Genomic DNA, 19,178 nt, shown 5'->3' on the forward strand with positions numbered 1-19,178 from the left:
GAAAGGAAGGCCCCCTACTCATTCACAGAAAAACGTAAGTAAACAAGCAGACACACTTCCACAAGTTCTTTATTAAAACAAAAAAGCACCACATTGTACATTCATTGTAAAACACTTCATCCAACAATGTATATCCACATCAGTCATGATGAATGACACCTGCTGACTCACTGAAAGAAAAAACTTGCAGACCAGCGTTGCAATTCACTCCTGATGACTGCTCACCATGAAATATAGCTCCTTTATTGACCAAATCCAAATATGGACATGACCATATTTGGTCAATGACATCTCCTGGGATATCCCATCCCTATTGTTTATATTCTACTAAGGGACCCGAGAAATATAATTTTAGTGAGAAGATATAGGTATCGGATATGTTGGTGTGTCAGCATGTTTTTTCATTTCAGTTGGATGGGAGGTAATGTTCATTATGAGTAATGAGGATCTGCATTGCTTTACAATGGTTTTTTTTTTTCTTTTTATAAAGAACTTATTAAATGTGTGTGTTGTCTATTTGCCTTTTCACATTTTCTTAGGACAGTGATGAACACAAGGCATTCTCTGATTGGAGGAGATAAAGAGGAGGTTCTATGACTTCATGACCTCTACTTCATCCAGCCAGAGAATGCCTTTTTTAAATGCAAGGCATTCTCTGAATGGGAACCATGTCAAGCAAATGACCCCCTGTGGTCAGTGTGCAGTGGGGCAGTTGCTTGCATAGGACCTAAACAGGACCACAAAGATTGAGGCTATCATGTAGTAGCGCTAACTACTACAGTAATTTTAAGCTCCCCAGTGGTCATTCAAGTATGAGTAATGCGTGCTTACATTGTGCCAAACTGGACTACTTTAGTATGCAATACAAATTTTCCTTGAGTTTAGCATTAAGAGTCATTATGCTTGTATTAAAAAAAACAAAACTTGTTTTTCAGATTTTTATATCTTTTATTTTCACCACACTCACCACTGAGCAAATGAGTATTCTGTCACACAAGATACACTAAAACCCTGTTTTGCTTCAACATGGAAAACCAGTACAAGAAATTCAATAGTAAAGCTAAAACATTTGTCTAGGCAGTTGTATCACTAATAGTTCCAATAATTTGATCATAAAAAGGTGAGAAATAAACAGTGCTCATGAAAATATTAAGATTTTACCTCTTCTAGTATACTTGTGAAATTTCTGCTATCTGACTACTGTACAACATATTGTATCTCTAGGGAAATGGAATTAATAATGTATAAGTCAAAAAAAAAAAAAACTGAAACAAAGACAAATGCCTAACATTAGAGTAAAAACTATACAATATGTTGCTATGCTTCTACTATGAAACTCATAAACACTGCATCTATTAGATTATTGTACGCAAGATATTGGATGTTTATGACAACTAGGGCAAGGCAAGTCTCTAAGTAAGCTCCAGGGACAGAAGTAAAGAACACAGGGAGAAATTAATTCATTTATATTCATTTATATTCAGTGTCAATCTCGTCAAACATTCAAACGACCCCATAACTGTCAGAACATTCACAGGTCAATATTCGTTGAAAATACTCTTGCGGCATTAATTGACATTTGCTCCAGATTTTTAAGGTTATGTTTTTTGCCTGCTGAAATGTATCAAATGCCAGTAATTAAAGTGAACCAAAGCGGAATTAATTTTACTCCAGCTGGCAGGTTTTGTGTTTGCTTTCTCTTTCCTTTCATTTTTAATCATCTCTATACACCTTGAATACTCTTCCAGACACTGGAGTCATATCCCTCTCTTTTCAATTTCTTTATCAGCGTTTACATTTACACAGCAATGTAAGCAAGGTTGGTGTAGGTGATATCTGTAGGATAGTAAATTAAATTGTCAGTCCAATTTCTGGGTGGTATTCCATTATAAAGCTTCTGTGTATTCTGCCTATAGTGGCAATCATTTTTAAAGGTAAAGAAGCAACATGGGACTGTTTGTTTTCTGATATGTGGGTTGTATAAATGGTGTAAAATATACTTTAAAGTGAAACTGCAGAAAAAATGTATTACTTGGGGATTTCAGTACCATGTCTTACTACGTTACCCACCTTATTCAGTAAACTATTCATCACCTTTATTACTCCTCATCATGGTAATGGTACTCAACCAAATAACAGGTGACTATAGTGAAAAATGTCTTCTGAGGTCCTAATGCACTGATACCCTTTTTTTGATTGGCGAGTACAAGTACCAATACTTTCGGTGTGATTTGAGTCAATAGAAAATGTATGGACTCAAATTGCACCGCAAATATTAGTATGCGATTTGAACTGGAATGTGATTCCTGTCCAGATCACATGCTGTTTTCCCACTGCTCCTGTGTGAACCCATCCCCAAACACCCACTCACCGCTCAGCATGGGATTGATGCAGGGAGGTTTCCCGCACCACTCCTGTGTGAACTCTATGACAAGCCTATGTTCACACAGGAGCAGTGGGGAAACCACATGCAATTTGGACAGGATTCACATTCCTGTTCAAATTGTATGCTTTTCTTTGGGGTGCAATTTGCATTTTGTATTGACGCAAATTGCACCACAAAGTATTGGTTTCCAGTATCGGGAGTATTTTCAAGAGTATGAGTACTTGTGAAAATACTCAGAATATTCACCAACACCTCTATAGGTATCAGTGCATCCCTAGTTCTATTTCATTATTCACCTCTTCTTCCCCAGACTGTTGGTTGGACAGTAAACCAGTTGCTGTGCATCGATTAGGCCATAAATGCTCTCTATATATTGTCTTATTGTGAACTTGCTGACATGTACTGTACAAAGTACTAGAGGATTAATTGGCTTCTGCCCCTCCCTTTCCCAGTATAGGGGTTGCTGGGTAGAAGAATACCATAGGATGATGTCAAAACAGATTCAAGTAGAAACACCAGTTATATAAAAAAGTACATTTAATATTAATTTATTAACTGATATATATATAGCTGGTCTAAATTGTTATTTTTAGACAATTATCCAGTCAGTTTTTTGTGTTTTTGCCATGTCTTATAGGGGAAATTTCCTATTAGTCATTGTCCTGTAAACACAGGAAATAAAAGGAAGTCTCTCAAAAGTAAGGAAAATCCCTTACAACCTCTCAAGTGGGAGCACTGAAACTAAAAACCTAACAAAAATGCTTTAGAATAATTTTTAAGCTACAATAACATTTGTCACTTTTTATATTGTATAAATTCATATTTTTTTCTGTTATGTCTATAAAATGCACATTCTGCAAAAAAAAACAGATTTGATTTGAACTTTTATTTTCCCAATGTATAGCACATAATTTCAAAAGCAAAATACAGAGATCTATAGCAACAATGTAGTACTTAACGGTGTATCTGCTTGATTTACAACTTGAGTACCAGCTTGTATATTTTCCTTCATTACCAGGCTATTTTTCAGTTTTCATTGCTGTGATAGTTTGACTGACAATTACTGGTCAGCAATGCAACACTGTACCCAAAAGCATTTTATATATTGTTTTTCAATAGATAGAGTAAAGAGTAATATTGTTTACTTTTAAGATCAGTGTGATGACTTATCACAAGGTATAGAACCACACAAATCTGCTCTGTACAGTGCGCCTGTGAAGGCTCAATTCACAGCACTGGTGCCTTAAAGTGATATCTGAAATGCCATTTATAAAGGGTGCTCCAGATAGACATATAGACATCTACCTCCCTGACAATTCTTTATACAATACAGATGAAAGGGAGGTGATTAAAGTAAATGTAAACACTCTAAAAGATACTACTTACTATTTATTTGCAATAGTGTCTGCATTGCCAGCCTATAGGAGGACTTTATGCACTGTTTTATTTCTGGCAGGGTTTTTTTTTTCATTACACATATCCTTTAAGCTGAATAAAGCCGAACAATGTTTGCTGTAGGTGACTAAATGTCACTGCCCTATTTTGATTTTAAATTTGAGAGCAAAAGTGCTCAAAAGGCAGGATAAATGTACTTTTAGATTGTTTATTCTTTTCTGAATCCCCAGTCTTTTCAATATAGATAGTACTGACCTAAAAACCCACTCATGTGAGATCTTTGCTATGTGGTTTGTGATATTTTGCTCTTCTATACTGTCTCTGTACAAAAATCTTCTGGTTCCTGCTGAGCATTACCCATGCATGTCCACTCTCACTTTAATTGGAAAGCCTGTTTATCCGCCTTTGGATGGGCTGTCATTGAAATGAATTTAGACTGTTGCCCACATGTTTGTGTGCTTGGGTATTGCACTGATCTGCAGAATTCAGGAGATTTTGTGACATGGGTTGCCTGGTGTAATGTGGAGATGTGAAAGGAGCAGGATCATTGGTACATGGGGTCTATTAGGAAAATACTAGGGGATAGAAAAGCATAAATGTGCACAAGTGCACTTTTCATTTAAGTCTGAACTCCAGGCAGATAAAATCACCAATTCATAAGGGTAAACTGTGCTGTATGCTCTTTAAAAGACATTACGGGGGGGCCTTTACTAAAACTGGGGCACTCAGTATCTGGTGCAGCTACACATGGTAGTCAATCATCTTCTAACTTCATCTTGGCTAATTGAGATTTGGCAGTAAAGTGTATTTTTAATCATATTGAAAACCAACAGCCTTCCAGTCAGTTATGTGTTATACTCATGTGCTAACAAGGAACATACTCATGAGAGATGAGTGAAGAATAAGGTAGCCCATACATTAGTCTTTTTTTTTAACAAAAAAGAAAAATCACCCAATTTCCCCATCCACACATTCAAGTTTGATGGAGGAATCACATCAACTGAGCCTACCTCACTGTCACAATACACTGATCCATGCTAATTGATGCTAATTGTGCAGAAATGTTCCAACAGTGTGGTTGCACAAAAGTCGATTGGTAGATCAACGTCTGTACAACCAACCTGCCCATACATGGATGAAAAGTCCCAAATTTCAATACATGCATGACTGGCTTTAGGAAGACATGATCTTATCAGTCTGCTACTTCTCCTTTTCTGTTCAGTAATATGCTTGGGGAGGGATAAGACAAGAACTTAAATGCAGTAAAGAAGAGACCAGACTCCATGATGGCAGATCTATCTGTCAGTGCTGCGTACATCTTAGGAATTAATACAGAGAAATAGAAATCCTTTGGCATAAAGACCAACTATCATGTCGGCTTAAAGATTTTCAATAGAAAAATAATTTCGTTTAGGATGCCTACAAAATTATCATACAAAGCGTGTCACACAAAGCATTATCACACCAATATATCATCTTTTAATATGTATATCATGCATGGATTTTTTAGTAAAACACGTAGGTGTGTTTGGGAGTTCAAAAATATGTTGCTCTTTCACCATGTGATGCTACATGTTGTTAATAAGACTTTACTGTATATGGAGTTTGTTCGCATATAGATAGAACATTTTATGTGAAAATTCATCTTTACTTTCATCAGTTGGCGAGAAAGTAAAAACTCCAAGCAGATGAAAAGAATCTTATGTACACAAGCCCAAAGATAACCTTTGAATCATAAATAATATTGCTTATGTCTGTTGAATTTGCCCCATGTGTTTTGTTGAGAATATAAAACATTTAATAGGTGGATAAAACAGAAGGCCTTACTGTATGTATTATGCAACATCAGGTGTGATAGATTTCCAGGAATTTCTTCAGTGATTCATTTTTAAAAATTTAATGTGATACATCTTACAAAAAGCAAAGTATTAGAAGAAATATATATGATGGGCTATAACATTTGTATCCTTCTCTTCTCTTATAGTCCCAGCGTCGTGTTACATTTCATCTCCCTGATGGCTCTCAAGAAAGTTGCAGTGACAGTGGTTTAGGAGACCATGACCCTGTAGGGAGCGGTAGTATGATCTCACAGCCTCTTCCATTGGTCCAGCCACAGGATGAATTCTACGACCAAGCTTCTCCAGACAAGCGGACTGAAGCCGATGGAAACTCTGACCCCAACTCTGGTAAGTCCATTATTTAACTAATTTTCTGAATGATGCAGATTTTTGAGTTAGCTGAGCTCTAGCAAATTAATGGCAAATTAAAGTTAGCCTCAAAACTACCAAATGAATTGATTAGTTGCTCAAGGTTATGATATTTTGTAAATTATTATAATATTTTAATGACTTACTAAATAAGCCAGATTGAATAAGTATGTTAATATAATTAGTCTTACATAATTATGTGTGCAAATATTGTATTTAAATCATGGCAACAATGAAGGAAACCAGTTCTGAGAGAAATATGCAGGCTTCCAATGTGGGTTCTTGGCTGTTCTAAAACTATTATACCTTTCAATTGACTGACCCACAACAGAAATGAGTTTAAAGTCATTGAGAAGTCAGATCTCCTGATCTGCATGCTTGTTTTAAGTCTGTTAATCAAAACATACTGAAGTTACTGAAACAGTTCAAAAGCCATGCAAACTGCATTTTCAGAAGGGGGTCATCAATGAAAGCCTACATGTTTTTCTCATAAAATGTTTCTTTTAACTGTCTAAATAAAGATCAAAGACACCCTGTGGTGAAATTAGAAAAAAGATACAAATATTCCCCTGTAAAGAAAAGATATACTTACCTGTCCCAACACCTGCACTGTCAACGTTCTTCTTTTTCAATTTTATTTGGAAAAGTTTACAGCTTAGTTACAATAAAAAGTGTAACTAATATATTATAGCGGTAACAAAAGGGTGAGCATAAGAAAAGTGACACATTCAGGCCCATATTAAAAACAAAAAGATGTCAAAGATTGTATGGGTTTTAAAGAAGGAGAATAATGCATGTGCCATTAATATATCAAGAATATCTAAGGATGATCATTATCAGATATGGTGCAAGTCCAAAACATGAAAATATGCAATTGAATGTGATCTTACTTTCTTCAAGTGATACAGTAACATGTCCAAAGTGATATAGGGTCTGGGGGAAGTAACAACAGTGTTCAACAGGTGACCAGGAATTTGACACTCCTGTAAGTGTATATACAGTTTTGCTCAAATGTTTGCACACCCTGGCAGAAATTATGCAATTTTGGCATTGATATTGAAAATATGACCAATCGTGCAAAAAAATGTAATTTATTTAAGCATAATGATCATATGAAGCCATTTATTATCACAAAGTTGTTTGGCTACTTTTTAAATCATAATGATAAAAGAAATCACCCAAGTGGTCCTGGTCAAAAGTTTACATACTCTGAAATGTATGGCCTTGGTACAGACACACAAGGTGACACATACAGATTAACATGGCAATTTAAGGTTAATGAGTTTGATAGCTCTCACATGGATGCTGCACTGAGCAGCATAGGGAGCAGAAAAGAACTGTCAAATGACCTACGTAACAAGGTAATGGAATGGTATCAAGATGGAAAAGGATATAAAAAGATGTCCAAAGACTTGAATATGCCAGTCAGTACTGTTCAATCACTTATTAAAAAAGTGGAAAACTCAGGGATTTCTTGATACCAAGCCAAGGTCAGGTAGACCAAGAAAGATTACAGCCACATTCGCCAGAAGAAATATTCTGGATACAAGGAAAAACCCATAGGTAACATCAGGAGAAATACAGGTTACTCTGGAAAAGGACAGCGTGGTTGTTTCTAGGAAGACAATAAGACGATACTTGAACAAAACTGAGTTGCATGGTTGAGTTGCCAGAAAGAATTCTTTACTGCTCCAATGCCACAAAAAAGCCTGGTGAGGCTTGTTAAGGTGTTGTGCATATTGAAACCGAGCTAACAAACTCATTGACTATTTACACACAGACGTTAATTGCAAATTCAAAAGCTACAGATGTGGGTAATTAACCTTTCATTGCCGTTTTAAACTGTGGGTGTCACCTTGTGTGTCTGTACCAAGGCCAAACATTCCAGGGTATGTAAACTTTTGATCAGGACCATTTGGATGATTTTTGTTATCATTATGATTTAAAAAGGACCCAAACAACTATGTGATAATAAATGGCTTCATATGATCACTAAGACTAAGTTTTTTTTGGCATGATCAGTCATATTTTCAACATCAATGCTAAAATTTCACATTTTCTGCCAGGGTATGCAAACTTTTGAGCACAACAGTACATATCCACCCTGCACACTTACCTCAATGCTAAAAAGCTTGTGAATAAGACCTCTGATGATACCAGGAAAGTACTATGCAACAAATTGGCCAGTACACCATTAAAGTAATAACCCTCACATTGTAAAGCAACCCATTTGGTTTTAAATAAAAATGAAAAGCAACTAATTTGTTTATAGATATCAAAAAACATTATGAACACTTTTTTCTCCCTTTTTGTGACAAGTGATCACATACCCTCTGTTCTCAACTACATAAGAGCTAAGGAAGGAGAAACAGCAGCACAATGAACTTCCCAGTGAAAGGCTGTGATTGGGGGTGGGGGGGTGTCTGCAGAAGTTTGATCAATGGTGGAGAGCACACATTCCCAACATCCCAATATAGCTAGATAATTGACCACATTGTGTTCTCCTGCTTAGTTTCTGGTCATTTGTTTAACAGGAAAGCAGAGGGTCTAGCAGAAACACCAGGATTTTTACACAAAGGAAGCAATACAAAGAGAACAGGATACATTTTCATACAAGTGCATGGTACAGCAGGCACATATCAGGAATATGAAATGTTGGGTTTACATATTCTGCAATCCAAAGAAAGAATTAGTTGAAAACTACAGAAAGACCAAGTGTATATTTTATAGGCAATTCCTTCAATGGATTTATTGTGTGCTCATGAAAGTGTGCCAGATGAAGGGTATTCTCTGAAAAGAACAAATATAGGAAACATAGGCAGTGGAAAAGGCAAGTATGTATATTCTTTACTAGTGAATATTAGTTTTTACTTTAATTTTGACAAATGGCTGCTTTAAAGCTTTACTTGAGCAAAATAACTTTTTGATAAGGTACAGTATATAGACAGATATATGCATGAGGTTTGCAATAGCTACCATGTACTTAAGCCACTGTGATAACATGTAATCATTATTATATAAATTGTGAAAAAAAAAGGTTTTTGCATCATTGAACATGCCCAGGATTTAACAGATTGTAATGATAAATAATATTGTAACATCTGGATATAGTTGCTGAAGCGTTCCTTTTAGATTGGGTATTGCAGCATATTTGTAGCTGTTATTTAAATGGATTATATGGGCTCTGATTTGAAAGATGTCTTTCTATAACAGCCATTGACCTTCTGTTAACTGGAATATCTGGGGGACATGTTTATAGTAATTTTAATGAAAAAAATGATGTACTGATTTTGCTCAAATGAATCCTGAAATACATAAAACAGCACAGTATTGTCAGTATGTCTTGTAGATAACCAATGTGTGAAGGTTACATAAAAATGAAGTATCTACTTTTACATTATACTTAACTATTTGTTATGTTCTAATTGCTGACTCTAACCACTGTCAAGTCCTTTGAATCACTTAAAGCTATTAAGAGTAACATACAAAGTAAAGGTTGAGTTTGATTATCTGTGATATGTATAAATCTTTAGAGAATTAAATCACAATAGCAACACAAGGTTTTGAGTGATTCAGCTGGTTATTGTCCGAACAGGTTGTTTTAATGTTATTACAGCTTTGTGCTATATGAAGAAAGAAAACTTTTTTTATGTTCACAGTTTTCAGAGCATTTTAGAGGGCTCTTATATGCAACTTGTTTGCCTGTTGCAATGATAGTTGGAGCCTTTCCTATAGCACTTTTGTGCTTATCAGTAATAAAACTTTTACAACTAACTGCTTTTGAAAGATTACAGTATTTTTCAATTGAATAAAACATGGTGTGCTTTTGGAAACCTTGAGTCAAGTAAAAATTGGTCTGTATACAGTAGTTTTGTATAAGGCAGGAAAAGGATAAACTCTTTTTCTCTTGCACCTTAGAGAGATGCCTCATCATTTCCTGTCCTAGTGACAACATTATCAATGTAATTGAGTGTGGAGATTATTCTTTTCAGGGGAACGCGTTGGCTTTTTACTGCTGTCTATTGCTGTGTTTTTCTTTTTTGGGGGTTTGTGTCCCTAATAAAGATTTTTTTCTTGCTTCCTGACCCAGTGTCGGTTTTTATTAATAGGTGTTTTTCTTTTTTGGGGTTTGTGTCCCCAAGAAAGATTTCTTCTTGCTTCCTGCCGCAGTGTTGGTTTTTATTAACAAGTGAAATCTCCACGATGGGATAGTAGACAGAAATATGAACCTAACAAAGGCTCTAATACTTTTCCACTGCATCCAAAACAATAAAACCATGTTTTATACAAAAATGTTTCTTAAAGTTGAACAGCTAAAGGCTTCCTGCACACAACCTACAATGGCCATACTGCTTGCAGAGCCTGCATGATAACTTTCCTGGGTCACAGTGCCATTCGCTGAGATGCATTCGAAGAGGCGGCTGTTCAAGGTTAAAATTGAGGCTTGGTGATGCAACTTTCACTGACGTCACTTCTGGGTAGTGGAATGCATTCCACGTCCATTACAAGAGCGGGCAGTTGCCATCTTTTCCCCAATACACAAGCTGTTTACACTTGGTGCCAATCTTTTAGGCACTGAATCATGATTTAGATTTATTAATTTTTACTAATCAATTACTGGAGTGGTTTTACGCTGTGAGATCTTCTTTCTGTGGTTCTTCCCTTTGAAAGGATTAATCTTGAATGTTATATATCTTCTGATAAAATAGAGAAGTGGTGATTTTATAGGGGAATGCCCACTAAGCGCTTTTGACCATACTGGAGATAGATGGTCAGCTACATGCGGTGAGTGTTAGCCTATGTGGGGCACAAACTGCACTGTCAAGTGCAATACTTATATGATCATGGGCACTTTGCACAAATTTGGACAGTGGAAACAATTAACTATGGTAAGATACCGCACAATGCTTTTCAAAAAAATTGTTGGCATTCACTAAAAAATCCTACTAAAATACTGCATGAGTTAATCATGCAGTATTTTAGTAATGAAAATATGCAGTAATGTAACAAGTCAATGTAAAAAAAGAATTGCTAGCAATTAAAAATTAAGAAAAAAAATGGCGTGGGGTCTCCCCATCCATACCAAACCCTTTGAGTATGGTATAGATTTTGAGGGGAACCCCCTGCCAAAATTTCAAAAAATGGCGTGAGGCCCCCCAAAATCCATATCAGACCCTTATCAGAGCATGCAGCTCTGCAGGTCAGAACAGGGGAGGATAAGCAAGTGCCCCCCCTACTGTACCATACCAGGCCACATGCTCTCAACATGGGTGGGTGCTTTGGGGCAATTTCAGCAGCAATTGCCAGCAATTTCTAATTGTTGGCAATTCTTTTTTTTACATGAAGCTGTCAGTGGGGAATCTCGCTGACAGCTGATGATTCACCAGTTGTTAAGGACACGGCAGCCATGAATTGACTTTAACATCTTTTTATGAGGTATTTATTGAGTGTTTTTGCTATTTGCAGTAAATACTTCATTCTAGCAATAGTGAATTGATATTTTTAGTATTGAATGTGATATGTGGTCACGTGACCAACATAACACATGAGATAACCTTTAGTGAACTGTTCCCAGTATATTGGACTTTCTTTTGCACTTTATTTGTTACAGTTTAAGAAATATGAGTTATAATTATGTGGCATGCGCAGTTTATACAGTATATGGTTTTAGTGGCTGTATAAAGTTGTGTATGAGGGTTTACACAAAGCATTTGCAGAATATATCAGTGAACATATGGGGGCTTCAAGCAATCCTTGGTGCACAACCACATACAGCCACCTCTTACATTTTATTTCAGTGGGTTGCTGTACATAGCAGCAGTGGGTCCCGTGATTGTCATTGCAGCAATACTAATTGGCTGCTTCTCCCTCTACTACTCTGAGGTCTACTGCACAGGCACATCAAAAGGCTGATATTAGGCTAAATGTAGGTACTTATACTGATTGCTTTCAAATAAAAATACATTTATTTTTTTTTATAATCATGGTCATCTTTTCAGGTTGCCTAGTGCATTAACCACTTGCCCTCCAGAGGATTTACCCCCCTTCCTGACCAGGTAATTTTTTGCAATACGATGCTGTGGTACTTTAACTGACAATTGCGTGGTCAACGTTGTACCCAAATCAAATTTAAGTCCTTTTTTCCCACAAATAGAGCTGTCTTTCGGTGGTATTTGATCGCCTGTGTGTTTTTTATTTTTGCGCTATAAACAAAAAAAATGACAATTTTTAGAAAAACACAATATTTTTGACATTTTGTTATTAAATATGTCCAGTAAAAAAATTTAAAAAATCAAATGTCGTCATACAGTTAGGCCAAAATGTATTGTGCTGTATGACTTTGCTAAAAAAAAAATCCCTATACATATATATGAATTGGTTTATGTGAAAATGATAGCATTTACAAATATAAGTATATATACTGGAATTTTTGTTTTAATTTTTTTCACTAGTAATGGTGGCGATCAGTGACTTATAGGTGGACTGCGGTGGGCATTCTGACACTGGGGGAACTGACTTGGTGCCACTGACATCCCCAGTGACACCAATACAATGATCAGTACGAATAAAAAGCACTGACACTGTACTAATAGAACTGGGCAAGAAGGGGTTAACAAGTGGGGTGATCAAAGCGCTTAACTGTGAGCTGTTTTACTACATGGGCTGTGTGTGTTTCATTGTAAGCACACTGCTTTGTATGGCTCTGCTACCTGGAACACGCCCCCTACCTGGAACTGCAAAATCATATATACCGTATTTTCCAGCGTATAAGACGACTTTTTACCCCTTGAAAATCTTCTCAAAAGTCGGGGGTCGTCTTATACGCCGGTATACGGCATACTTACACTTTTTAGGGGGGTGGCACGGTGCCGCCGCCACCCCTCCCCTTCCAACGGAAGGGACACTAAGTACAGGGGTGGGCAGGGGCTGTTTCTTACCTGGCTCCGGTCCCACGACGATCCGATCCAGGAAGCGCGGCTGCTCCTTCAGTTTGGTCACTGGATGTTCGCGCGGCTGCTCGGCCCCACCTCCTCACCGGTGATTGGCCACCAGAACTGTAGCTCAGGAAAGGCACACACGCGGCCAATCACCGGCGAGGGGCGGAGCCGAGCGGCCCCACGAAAATCGAGTGCAGGAGCAGCAGGTAAGTGTTCAGTGTAGAGGTGCTGCTGCAACCACATATGCTGGCTGCAGCAGCACCATACTAGAACAGGGTCAGCAAGTGTAATTGGTGTCAGTGGGAGGAATAGTGCCCCATCATTGGGGTCACTGATACTAATGATGGAGCACTATTCCTCCCACTGACACCAATGATGGGGCACTATTCCTCCCACTGACACCAACGATGGGGCACTATTCCTCCCCCCCCCCACTGACACCAACGATGGGGCACTATCCCCCCCCCACTGACACCAATGATGGGGCACTATTCCACCCCCCACTGACACCAATGATGGGGCACTATTCCCCCCACTGATACTAATGATGGGACACTATTCCTGCCATTGATACCAATGATGGGGCAATATTCCTCCCACTGATACCAATGATGGGGCACTATTCCACCCCCCACTGACACCAATGATGGGACACCATTCCTCCCACTGACACCAATGATGGGGCACTATTCCCCCCACTGATACTAATGATGGGGCACTATTCCTGCCACTGATACCAATTATGGGGCACTATTCCTCCCACTGACACCAATGATGGGGCACTATTCCTCCCACTGATACCAATGATGGGGCACTATTCCTGCCACTGATACCAATGATGGGGCACCTATTCCCCCCACTGATACTAATGATGGGGCACTATTCCTGCCACTGATACCAATGATGGGGCACCTATTCCTCCCACTGATACTAATGATGGGGCACTATTCCTGCCACTAATGCCAATGATGGAGCACTATTCCTGCCACTAATACCAATGATGGGGCACTATTCCTCCCACTGACACCGATGATGGGGCACTATTCCTCCCACTGGTGTTCATTGGAAGAGGGGTAGTCTTATACGGCGAGTATAGCCCAAACACTACATTTTAGCAGGAAAAGTAGGGGGTCGTCTTATATGCCCAGTCGTCTTATACGCCGGCAAATACGGTATATATATATATACTGTATATATATATATATATATATATGTGCACCCATGCCACCCTATAGCAGCACTTCTGCTCTAGGGTGGCGCAGAAGCGATTAAAGATAGGGAAGTACTGATATCCTGTACCCCAGGGGTAGGCAACCTTAAAGAGGTGGATATACCTGAACAACATGGATGAAGTTGAGGATCGCTGTGCACCAGGGGCGGACTGACCATTTGGACACTCAGGCACTGCCCAAGGGCCCAGGGTCAGTAGGGGGCCCCATGCAATGCCCCTAGTTGGGTGTGGTTTGAGTGTGGGTGAGGCACATGGGCCCCATGATCCTCTATTGTCTGGGCCCCATGAGTTGTCAGTCTGCCCCTGCTATGCAATATGTTGCCTCCTCACACCTGATTTAAACCTCTATATTGCCGTACTACTGAGTCTAATTGTGTGTACCGTGCATTACACAACTGTCATGAGTTTAAATCAGGTGGTGAGGAGGCAACATATTGCATACCACATTTGGAACACTTGTGAATGAATCTTTAGTTGTATTCAGCAGCAGCACCCTTAGATCTCATCCACATGTACAAATGGGAGGTGGTAAAACCCTGCAGTTGAGTCACAGTTTTACCACCCCAATCCTTACCCCCTTTAACTGCTGAGGCAGCAGTTAAAGGTGTACGCATGCCACAGATGGAATTGTGGGGTCCAAGGGATTAAAGCAGGTGGTGAGAAAGCAACACAAAGCTGCCTGCTTTAACACCACCATTGCTGTACTGCACAAGGTTGCAGAGTACTTGCAGAGCTGCCTTAATCACTTGAATAGGTACTATACCCACCAACCATGAGAGGGCATATTAACTTCTGCTGAGGCTGTGATGTGTAAACCCCTGGTCACTGCAGCTAAAGGGAATGTGGTTGGGGCAGGGGGGGGGTAAAAACATGTCTTAACTATGTTCTCTTTTTTCAGAAAATATATACTTTTTGGGGTTTATATTATTGTCTAGCAAAAAAAATGCAGATTTTTAAAATATGTGCAAAAAATAGACCATTAAGTTTAACTGTATTCTCTGCCTTCTACTTTACAGGGCAGATCATCACTATTCTTTCAGGAAGATTCCTGGGGAAAGATGATAACCCCAAATCGTATGAAAAGACACTATGGGGTTGATTTACTAAAACTGGAGAGTGCAAAATCTGGAGTAGCTGTGCATGGTAGCCAATTAACTTGTAACTTCGGCTTCTCCAATTAAGCGTTTGGTTTCTATGCAGAGCTGCTCCAGATTTTGCACCCTCTAGTTTTAGTAAATCAACCCCTGTGGCTCATTGCAAGATTTGGGAGCCTCATCATTCTCAGAATCTCACCAGGAGGAATGTGATGTCACCCTTGACTAGGCACATTGGGTTTGTTTTACTAAAAGCAAATATACTGTTCATTTTTTAGGGGATGTTGCAATTTGAAAGAGAATTTTCCCCAGAGCTTAGTGAGCTGTAGCTCTATTCACGTCCATCATTCAATCATGTGCAAGAAAAAATGAAGTGTTTTCATTTCCCATGCATGTAATTGGGTATTCTTTCACCACATTCACTAAGTTCTAGAGAGAATTCCCTTGAAACGTGCAACTTCCCTTGAAAGGGGAAAATCAGGGCGTGAAAGACAGGAATAGGGAAAGTATAAATTGTAACTTTTTTCCCTTTTTTTCCTTACAAATACACTTTGGGAGTAGATTTATAAAGGAAAATAGACTATTCACTTTTGAAAGTGAATTTTCCCCAGAGATTAGTAAATGTAGTGAAATTTCACTTTGCAAGAATACCCAGGTGCAGAGGAAATAAATAAAGAACATTTTTGCTTGAATGTAATTTGATGATAAAAATCAGCAGAGCTTCATTCACTAAATTCTGAGGAAAATTCCCTTGCAAAGTGCAACTTCCCTTGCAAAGTGAACAGTCTATTACCTTTAGCAAAGCAACATGCATCTTTTTATTATTTAGAGATTTCTGCAGGAGGAGAAAGTCTTAATCCAATAAATGGAGCTTACATTTTACTGCAAGGTCCATTTTAAGGTTTGAGAAATGACTTACAACCCTAAACAGCATCTTAAAACATTCATACCTATTGGCAAACTCCATCTGATCCTGGAAGATACCTTGATAACTAAAGCTGAAATATCTTGCCATAATAATATGCCATAATAAAATAATCAACTCTCCAAATTTTCCACCAACACGTAGCCTAAAACATCTGGTACAGTAAGACACTGTAAGGTAAAAGTGTAACTTGTATATCTGCCCTGCAAAAAACATTCTAAGTATGATTGTTAACTGAATTTTTTTTTCTTTTTTTCTGTAGTATCTTTTTTAGGCAATGCAGTCACTTAATATTCTCAGCAATCATATCTTTACTGAAATCAAAAGCCTAGTCAAACTTCTTGAAAACTTACATTGTGTATTTAAGCTATGGTAGCTATAAAATAATGTAGCCTGTTCATGTTTCCTATCAGAGTTGTTCACAAAACATCTAAAATAATAATGTTATTTGTGCTGTTTTGATTTTGGTCTTTAAAGGTTCTGATTTTGTTTCTTGGCTACCCTATAATTATTTTAAATTGGTTTTTGCTTGTTTGGCTGTGTTTGTCGTAGAATGAAAGCTGGAGTGGAAAGATGTGAAAACAGTGTACAGTTGGTTTTAAGGGAAATGCAATAATGTAAAAGCAAGTTTATATACTAATGTTAATTACATTGCTGTTGCAAGGTCAGAAACTACTATCTGAGAATCATCCAGAGACATGCAGGGCATTGAGACAGAGCAGACCTCTACACTATAATTATCTGGTGTACAGCATCAATTGGGTCTAATTTATTGTATTTGGCATAATCATATCCATTAACCTAACTGTGTACCATGTTAAAATGAATGGAAGATACTTTAAAGAAGTAAGATTTTGTTGTGTATCTTAAGTTAAGATTGCATAGCTAATGACAATCATACACGAAACCAGAGAAAATATATATATATATATATATATACACACACAGTGTATGTGTGTATATATATATATATATATATATATATATATATAGTATGTGTTATTTATATATTGATTTTGTGATGTAATTAGGTTCATATATTTTGCCCTCATGCAACCACATTTTACAAAAGTATCCTTAACTTTCTGAATCAGTAATTTTTTTCAGCAATAGGCCCTGGTAGGTATTAAGTCTAGGTCTAGGTGTGTGGAACTTTGTTCTTTGTTCTCTGAATAACTTTTATGCTTTGACATTCCAGAAGTGCAGCTTCATTATCTGATTGACTAATAGTCGCATGAACTTCTGGGAGCCAGCACCTGGATCAATTAAAGTGGAACTTTACTCTCCCAATTAACTTAGACTATTTTAAATTCTTATGCTGCTAGCATTGGTAAATAGATAGAAAAGTATATCATCCCAGGAGGCTTTAGGAGGGAAGGAGGGTTTTTTTCAGCTAAGCACATCCTCCTGCCTGTATACCTGAGATAAAGGCAGATAGATTCCAGGAAGTAATTAATACATGAATAACCTGCCCTTACTCAAGATGGTCACAACCAGAAATGCTAGGGGGTCTTTTGTTAAGTGATTTATCAGCAAAACAAAGCATGAAGACAAGGATGCAGGGGTGAGTTTGCTTTAACTATTAAAAATTAATCAATGGTTTGTGGTGCTCAGATATTGTGTAGTTCCTCTTTATGGACCAGAGAAACACACACAAAGCTTGGATTGATGCATCTTTCTTTTGAACCTACCGAAAAAGTTTTGTATGTATTTGTATAGTAGCCAAGAGGGCTATCCTAGGCAACTGGATAGAAACCTGCTCATCAATTATGGAGAGTATTTATAATGTAGGAATAAGTAAATGTGTAATGGTGGCAGTTGGCATGATATTGCTTAGAAGAGAGACAAAACTAGTTTTAAGCAGTTTTCTTCTATTTAACAATTCTTACATTTACTAATCAACATCAAATCTATAACTGTGTGAATAATTAGGTTCAATTTCTTTCCAGCTTTTTTTTCCTTTCCTATGTGAAATTGTGTTATACCTGTATAATATAATTTTCCCACTTTAGAATGACAGTATGTGTTTGCTATATTGTTGTTTTTATATATATTGCCCATAATATAAGAGCATAGGTGGATTTCATTGTCTTATATATAAAACATATGGAAGGTTTACTGCTGCCTTCACTTTCTTCAATCATTGTTCATGTACAATAATAGCTCTGCTATATCTAGCATTTTCTATTCAAACTGTACTAAAAATGATTAATCTAAACAAATCCAGATTCAGTTGTCTGAATGTTGAATGTTGCAGAACACAACTACTTAGTTCACACATCTCTACCCAACATCACTCACCTCCACTGTTACTGCATCTACAAGCTTGCATTTGGTTGTGTTCATAGCTTTGCTTTTGAATATACATGTTTTCTGTATTTGCCTTTAGTGCTTGCCAGGCCTATGACCTTATCATAGAATATTTCAAATTACATGTCTAAACCTTGGTCCCAAAATATTTTTGACACAGTTTGAGAATTCATGTACACAGGTTACTGATTTAGAAATTAAATCCAGTGCGCTGTTTATGTTGCTTTAAATGAGCTTATGATTAGTGATTGTTTAATGTTGCTTCAATCTGCTTTTATCTTCATACTGAACTATATGAGACAAAAAATCATCACAGGTGCAAAACAATAAGTAAACAATACCAAAAACTGATTGTAGTGCTTTACTTATTATTATTATAAACTGATAATTTTGATTATTGAGTATTTATTACTGAAGTGCATTTTATATAGAAATATTATTTATACTGTAGGTCAACATTATTTGATTTATCTGAGGACCTTGCATTACCTGATTTGGTCCTGCCTTCATGTACAGTTCTACATAGTTGGACAGCTAAGAGATAATAGAGAATACACACAATTTCAGTTCATCAACTTATATGATCTTGCATTGTGCGTTAATATATTGGCAGCTGTAGGATTGTTCTTTACCTAAAGCAAGCTATCTTGTCCAACGTGACACTTCAGCCCCAGAACAGTGACGAATATGTA

At 37.4% G+C, this 19,178-nt stretch overlaps 1 protein-coding gene across 1 annotated transcript in view; it reads left to right on the forward strand.

Moving 5' to 3' along the window:
• Positions 1–19,178, forward strand: part of LOC149474281 (protocadherin-9-like) — a 1,301,757-nt gene that overhangs the window by 660,802 nt on the left and 621,777 nt on the right. Inside the window, exon 3 of the mRNA XM_089668359.1 lies at positions 5,766–5,967. Coding sequence (XP_089524485.1) covers positions 5,766–5,967 — 202 coding nt within the window. The remainder of the gene's footprint in view (positions 1–5,765; positions 5,968–19,178) is intronic.

Source organism: Staurois parvus, unplaced genomic scaffold (genome assembly GCF_062004578.1).
Source record: "Staurois parvus isolate SC_StPar_1 unplaced genomic scaffold, SC_StPar_1.0 ptg000007l, whole genome shotgun sequence".
NCBI classification, from domain to species: Eukaryota; Metazoa; Chordata; class Amphibia; order Anura; family Ranidae; genus Staurois; species Staurois parvus.